The sequence below is a fragment of the Protopterus annectens genome, chromosome 9.part0 (assembly GCF_019279795.1).
Source record: "Protopterus annectens isolate FY-2018-M chromosome 9.part0, PAN1.0, whole genome shotgun sequence".
Lineage (NCBI taxonomy): Eukaryota > Metazoa > Chordata > Ceratodontiformes > Protopteridae > Protopterus > Protopterus annectens.
The window spans coordinates 268726277-268734332 of NC_056743.1; the positions used below are offsets into that span (position 1 = coordinate 268726277).

General features: G+C 40.0%; 1 protein-coding gene across 2 annotated transcripts in view; it reads right to left on the reverse strand.

Moving 5' to 3' along the window:
- The window catches only part of PTPN5 (protein tyrosine phosphatase non-receptor type 5), a 772658-nt gene that overhangs the window by 70978 nt on the left and 693624 nt on the right, over nt 1-8056 (reverse strand). For both annotated transcript variants that reach the window (XM_044082854.1, XM_044082853.1), the window contains one exon: nt 2683-2793. In XM_044082854.1, coding sequence (XP_043938789.1) covers nt 2683-2793 — 111 coding nt within the window. The remainder of the gene's footprint in view (nt 1-2682; nt 2794-8056) is intronic.

Sequence of the window (8056 nt, forward strand, 5' to 3'; positions counted from 1 at the left end):
CTTTCTCCGTTGCTTTTTTAAAGATATCTCGCTATGTTAAACATAGTGAGACAACTTTAAAAAGGCAACGGAGATCTTCCTTTCTCCGTTGCTTCCTCTACACACAGCTCTGATGTACTGTGCAAGCATATGCATGTGCAGTACATCAGAACTGCTCCAGGATAGCGGATAGCTGCGAAAGGGCAGCACGGAGACATTATACAATGCCATTATTTAAGAAAAGTATTTTTTTTTCTTAAATAATGTCATTGTATAATAGCAATAACCCACTTCTGGGTGTGGGTAATGCTAAATTTACCCACGGTTGTCTTTGTTTGGCCACTTGGGCTTCGCCCTCGTGACCAGACCACACCAACCGGGAATAAATCCAGCATTACCCACACCCAGGCATGGGTTATTGCTTAAATAGTGCCCAGAATTATATGTAAAACATAGAAAAAGAATTATTGTTTATACACTTAAATTTAGTAATGAATGTTTAGAATCCTAACACTTACTATTCCACCTTTCAGCATTACTTATTGGAAAAAGGGTGTTTTCTATTATTTGATTTGCCTTTTCAAACCATCTTTCTAGATACATTTGTATCAGCAAGCTATAGAATGTTTTCAAACTACTCCAAAAGAACAACTTTTGTTCTGAGTATTAATGTTAATGGTTTAGCGACATTGAATGGAGCTACACAATCAGAGCACTAACTGTTCCTTGTTCAGCATTACTGCAAATTCTGTTATGAAAAACACTATTGCTACTGTTAAACACACTGCTTATCTGTTGCTATTTATAGTAGTCTGTTCAGTAGTTTAATAAGGTCACAATCTAGTTAAGCATTTTAGTTTATATCTAGTGAATCTTTTTACATTATTTATTGAATATTTTGTTACAATTTATGTATTTCCTCTCCACTTAACACCATATTTTGTATTAACCTCATCTCATTTAAAACGTACTTTAAGTTGAAAATGTCAATGTCACTTTAGTGTAATTTTCTTGCGCTTTATGGGACACACAGTACTTCTGAAGAGGGTATTTTGATTGCTCACTTACCCAGGAAACAAACAGATAAATACATACCAAATTCCTGCTCACCATATAATCATTTGAGCCAGGCACTGAAACCCATAATCTTACTGCCTTATTATGGCCAGGTGGTACTTGTTACTGGCAGCATCTTTAGGTTCAAAGGACGTTACTCGGCATGCTGTTCATGAGACCATTAATGGGCCTAACCTGTCCCCAAAGCACTGTGTGGTTAAGTCACTTGCTAAATGATGTATTGAAATCTGAGGAAGTCAAACCCTGGACCACAGGAAGTAGCCTGTTAACAGCTCACAGTCCTAATCTTCTTTACTGACTGCTAGAGAGTTGCTTCACTGCACAGCCCAGCTCTCTAACTGTTCTAGTCACTGTCTTTGCTCTTCCCTTTGTCTATTCTCTTGTTTTACTTGCCCAAGGCACTGGTCTTCACACATACTTTGATGTATGAACTTCCTGTCATCTGTGAGAGGCTTTCAGCTTGTCCTGCTTCCTTTCAGTTTGAGGACAGTCCTCACTGACACTGATTCACTAGATTCTGATTTGCCAGCCAACTACTGACGGAGTCTCCAATCAAAAGAGCTGTTTGATTCCCTTTCTTACCTGTCATCCCACTTGCAGTTCTTCCTATACTGTCTGCTAGTTCTCCTACCCAGTTCTCTGAAGTTATTCCTCATAACTGTACCATTTCTAAAGTTCTGTCTTTTCCCTCCTGTGCTTGTACTCTCTAACCCATCCAAGTGGCTGTTTTCTGCCTTCTTGGGTCCCCCTTTTCTATGTTCCTGCACTGGTCACTACCAATTATTCCTTCTTGTTTTCTTCATTGCTTCTCTTCTCCTTAGTCCCCATCTGTCCTGCAACTATTAGTCTCTCTCTCTCTCTTTTCTGTAGTTGGCACATTTGCTACATCCTGGCCTGCTTTACTCCCATTCTCTATATGTTCACTTTCAATCTTGAGCTGTTCCTTTCCTGTCACATCCCATCACTTCTTAGTCCTCTTGCCTCTTTCACCTCCGTTCCAACCCTGCTCATCCTTCTGCCATCCTGTCCCCCTTGAACATTATCTACTCAGGTCTGCCCTGTTTTTATTTGGGGAAAAAAACATTCAGCCAGAGGCCCTTCACACGGGTGACTGAAGGCATAAACTCCTTAATGACAAACTTAAGACATTTTTAGATTAGCCAGTGAAGTCCAAATCAAGTTTTTAGGAGGAAGCTAGAGTAAACCTTTAAAATTAAAGGCACAATATACAAAATCAACCCAGACAACATCCAGAGTCCAGAATCAAATGCCACATGCTGAAGCTAAGAGGTGACAACATTAATTTCCATATCACTGTGCTACAGAATCTATGGCATGGTCTTCAAATATTTGTTTAGTTAGTTTGCCAATGAGCATTAGCTTGTTTTCTTCTCAATTGTACAGATTTTGCTATGCGTAATGGTGGTTGAACAGAATCCAAGCGAACGATATAACTTGCTTAATAAATAAATAGCTACATACATACAGAAATAAAATACCAATAAACACATACATCAAGCAATATATGAATTCTATTTTGAATTTTAGACGTTGAATAGAGGTCAATGTTACCTCTTCAGCAATTAAAGATGTGAAAACTTTAAAGAAACCACTTATGCAACTCACCTTTAGTGTAATAAGTCTTAAGATATAATCATCTTCTTCTATGACTTGTGTTACTATAATTTGCATTTCTTCATAAGTGACTGTTTCCTCTGGCCAGTACTCTGTACATTTCTAGAAAAGAATATAAAGTAGTGAAAGACATGGTTCACTGAACACAAAACATTAATCCTGATAAAAGCAACATGCAGTTTATTACAATAATAATAACTAAGGCAAATGATATTATCACAGAATCTGAATGTTATAATTTATTCACTGGCAGTGCAGGTCAAGAAAAGAGAGCATTCAGACAATTAGTATGATAACAAACCCCTGTATCTTACTTCCACCCAACAGGACACACAACAGTCTGCTGTTTACTATTTACTGCATAGAGCAGTCTAATGTCTGCTTTATTCAATAAGTCTTCAAGGTGTCATCAAGTAATAAAAAGAAGGGACTGCATGTACGTTCATTACCTAAAGTTTTATTCAGTGCATTGATACCAGGAGAGAATATAATTATTATGCAAATAAAATATATATGCACTTTCTGATAAAATTAATTAGTAATGCTTGTCAGAATGTAGTTTTCTTTGGCCTCTTTCTGACTTAACTGACTTAGCAAACTCTCAAAAAATTCTTAACATCCAAGACTCCCACTTGGGACCTTTGTGTTGCCCTCAGTGAGGATTAGTTTCATGTGTTCCAAGTACCTTTATCAATTCTGGCAAGATTTATTGTAAGAAAATGTAATAATATGACACAGAAAATGAGGACAAAGCTATGAAGAATACATATGAAAGGGCAGTTTTTCACAAACAGCCTCGGTTCAGAATGGTCATAGTAGTATCAGGAAGCCAAACTAGCATTGCAGTTCTGGTCTTTAAATGCAACTGGTTTCCAGTTATTAGAGAACCAACAAATATATGTACTGAATCTAATTTCTGCATTGGAATCATAAACTCAGTAAGGAAAAATAATGGATGTATTTGCTGTAAGAAAGTCGACTGGACTACTGGGAGTTCACATTCACATATTTTTGACCAAAATGCGGGCAAATAAGTGCTGAAGACTAGGCATATGATATCAGCCTCTTTCTCCTGTCTACTGTTGTCATGGTACAGTGATAAAACTGCATTAGGTTTCCATCACATATCTGCCTAGGTGTGGACTCATGCTAGTGGATACTCCGGTAGAAATTTTCCTCCAACATTTGACCAGTGTTCTCTGTGTTTTTTTCCATGATTTTATGTATTACAGAGATAAGAGTCACTGCTTGATTTTCCTGCATATTGATTACGGCATGTCACCTTCTTGTACAGTACCATTATAGTTGCATTCTACCATTCCTAAGGATCTGTTGAGTATCTCCATTGAACATTGTATTAACACTCCAACCAGTTTCTTTGAAATTGTGCTATTCTGGCCATAGTGCAGGTAGGATCTTCTTTACCCTATTGTTTAACCATATTATAAAAGCACCTCTCCTGTTCCTATACCCTTTTCTCTGCCTTCTCTATAATGAAATTAGAGGTAGGTAATTTGTTCAAAAATTCACATTTTCCTTTCTATTATAATTCTTTTATATTCTTCATTAATATGCACATCACTGTAACAGCCTTTCTTTCTTTTGTATACCTAAACACCCCTCCTTGCCTTCTTTTCTTTTCTTTTATTTGTCAAGTCTGTATGAATTCTGGTATGGTCCTTGTAGACTTTCTGGTTGCCTTCTCCCTAGATGGTTTTGGTCCTTGTCTGACTACATCTCTGGACCCTGCTCATTTATTATTGCCTTTCAGTTTTTTTTTTTGTTTCAGCTGTCCTGACCTCTCATTAGAACCACACTGACTAAAACTTAAAACCAGCACATGATGCTGAACTTCATCAGATAGTCTGACTCTCTTTTATAATGTGTCATTTAGGTGTTTGACAAGTAATGTCACTGCAAAGAAAAAATGCCAGAACAGCTGAGTGACAATCAACTGAGAGTGTGCTATCTACCAACTTTTTTCTTTGAGATCATGGAACAGTGTGGAATAATGGAGATTTTGCCTTTTCCCCTCATTAGCACAGGCTCACAAGAGGTTACAAGCCTAGCCATGTCAATTCCGAGTTACCTCAGTTGTCCTTGGTTAGATGGACGTAATTCACAGATTGAGTCTATGATAAAACACTGACTACCCCTTGTCCATGAGGGACATGGGAGCCAGCCCCGGGGTGAATTTGTGGTCTCCCATCCATTTGTCCAGATTGTGCTTGAACAGGGTCAGTGATAAGCTCTGCGTCACATGAATTGGAAGTTTATTCCAGAGTAGCGTCAGTCTCTGGGAGCTATATCTGTCTCTCCAGCATGTTCTGTTAGTGTTACAGGCTAAGTTACGATTCCTAGACTGAGTGACTCTTGTGCCATTTGACTTGTGATGTACAGCATATCCACCAGGGCAGGGTCACAGACTGCCCTGTAGGCCAGGCACAAGTTGCCTCTCAGCAGCCTGCATGATACAGAGTACAGTGACAGGGTTTTCAGTCTATCCACGTAAGTCATGGTTTGGAGGCCCTATATTTTCTTAGTGAGAAATCTCTGTGGTGTCTCCAGCTGCTGCAGGTGTCTGGTGAGGTACATGCAGAAGGGAGCATTGTGTTCTATTAATGGTCTGATGAGAGTCGAGTACAGGGGGGTTATAACATCCTTAGACCTGGATGTGATGCCCTTACTTATGAGATGCACAACATAGAAGGCTTTCCTTACCACTGTGGAAACTTGGTGGTTGAAGTTCAGATTGCTATCTACTGGGGTTCCCAGATCTCACACCACTGGGTTTGAACTTATGGGGTGCTGTCAATACTATAATTAGCAGTGAATTCTTCTTTGCAATAGGAGGTAATAATGTACTGTTTTACATTTACTTTTAGACCGTGGCTTTTGCACCAGTCTTTTGCCTGTGTTAGCCCCTCCTGTAATATGTTAACATCATTGGAGGCTTAGTGATTGCACTCAATTTGCAATCATCAGCGAACTTGGTAAGCCAAAGGCCATCTACTAGTTTGGACTTCTGAGAAATAGATTACAAACAGTAAAGGGCCCAGCACAGATCCCTGTGGTATGCTACTGGTGACAGGGGTACTGGTGGAGGTGAAGTCACCAACTTTGACAGTGTGTGTTCTGTCAGTGAGCCAATTGGCTGCCCATCTAGTGACATAAGGGTTACTCCTCAGCTGGCAGAGTTTCTCAATGATACGTCAGTGGGGGATTGTGTCAAAAGCCTTAGATAGGTCAAGACAGGCAGTATGCACTGTTTTTCCTTCATCCAGGGCTTTGTTGATTTCCTCGAAGAGGTCTACTAGGTTTAATAAGCATGGCACAGCACGACGCATCAGAGACTATCCATGTGCAACTAACAGTGGGTAAAACTGCCTTCCAGTTTATAGCCTGCTACAGACCACCCTCCCAAACCCAGGAACCCCACTCGTCCATCCTGAGAACACTGGAAAATATGAAGGTCTCTCCAAACACCATTATATTGGGTGACTTCAACTACCCAAACATAGACTGGGAGCATTACTCTAGCTACAACACCCTAGCCCAAAGGTTCCTAGAATTTATAAACTCAAATGCTATGGAACAACTTGTTACCACTCCCACAAGAAGGAAAAACATTCTGGACCTGATCATCACCAACATGGGGACTCTATGCTCCAGACCTGAAGTGTATCCCTCACTGGTAAGATCAGACCATAAACTAATCTCACTAGATATTCACATCCCGACCCCAGCCCCTGCCCAGAAAACCACAGTGAAAAACTTCTCTAAAGCAAATTTCACACTCCTCAAAACCGAGGTGGAATCCTTCAAAGCCCCCGGGCCTGTGGAAAATACGGCCCAGACTGCAGAATCCTTTATAAACGCATTCTATGAACACCTTCAGGAATGCATGGATCATGCAATCCCAAACAAAACCAAGACCCAATCCTCCAAAGGCATGGCCCAGACTGCAGAATCCTTTATAAACGCATTCTATGAACACCTTCAGGAATGCATGGATCATGCAATCCCAAACAAAACCAAGACCCAATCCTCCAAAGGCAGGCGTCCTGTCTGGTGGACCCCAGCCATGAACAAACTATACAATAGAAGGAGGAAGCTACTACATGACAGAGCAAAATCCCAAAAAGGGAAGGCATCTCTGATCAGTATTAGCAAAAAACTACGGGCACTCATAAAATCGTCTAAGGCCAGCTTCGAGAGAAAAATTGCACAGGACACTAAGGATAATCTCAAGGCTTTTTTTAGTTATGAACAATGTACAGAACCAACCGATAACACAGTCTTGCCAACCGGATCCCAAGGCTCGAACAAAGCAGGACAAGAAATGCGGAGATGAAAACAAAATTATCTCCAAATCAGCACCACCAGTAAAAAACTGCACCGATGTAAAAAACACAGGTTTAATTCCACAAATGAATATGTCCACAGTACAGGTTTAGCGCTTTCATCTACATCAGGTAGACTTCATCAGAACCAATAGTAACCAGTTACATCATCTTATTTAAACCATTTTTGGCGCCAAAAATGCATAAAATAAGACAATACAATACATGTAAATGATTAATACTATGTAACACTATACCACTATAAAATATGTGCTTGTTCACCCTACAAATGTAAGAAATACATCTACGAAATAAATCATGTAGACCTAATAATAATGTAATAGCCACAATAGAAGGTAAAGGAAGGGGTCTAACCACGGTCCAAAAGTAAAAAAAGGTTTGATACTAATACTTTCATTTAGACCTAGCCAAGAGGTTGCATCACACAAAATCTGCCATTTAGTCTCAAGACATGACAATCCTACCTTCCAATTACCTCCATATTCATTCATCCCTATCTGATCAATTATTGAAAATGTAAAGCTGTGGTGGGAACCTTTTTCACTGATGTGTTTGCTTAAAGCATTGTTCATATCAACCTTTTTGATTTTGTATAAAGTTTTTAGTTATGTTAGGAACCTGGGTGGGAATTCCCAGATATGCTCAGAATTAGTCCAAAATGACAAAAAAATACACCGAATTCACAGACAATGCCAACATCCTAGCTGACAGGTTCAGCGCAAACTTCTCCCCCCCTTCCCCACCAAAAGGGCAAATATCTATCCCAGCAGAGTGCTGCCCCCCTGACATCTCAGAGGCTCAGGTAAGAGCCGCCCTCTCCAAAGCAAAAAACACAGCATCAGTGGGACCAGACGGTGTACCGGGCTGCATCCTGCATGAACTCCAAGAAGAACTAAACCCAAACATAAAACTACTGTTCAATCTCAGCCTTACTACAGGATATGTACCCAAAGAGTGGCGTACAGCAACAGTGGTCCCTCTCCACAAAGGTGGTGCCTCAA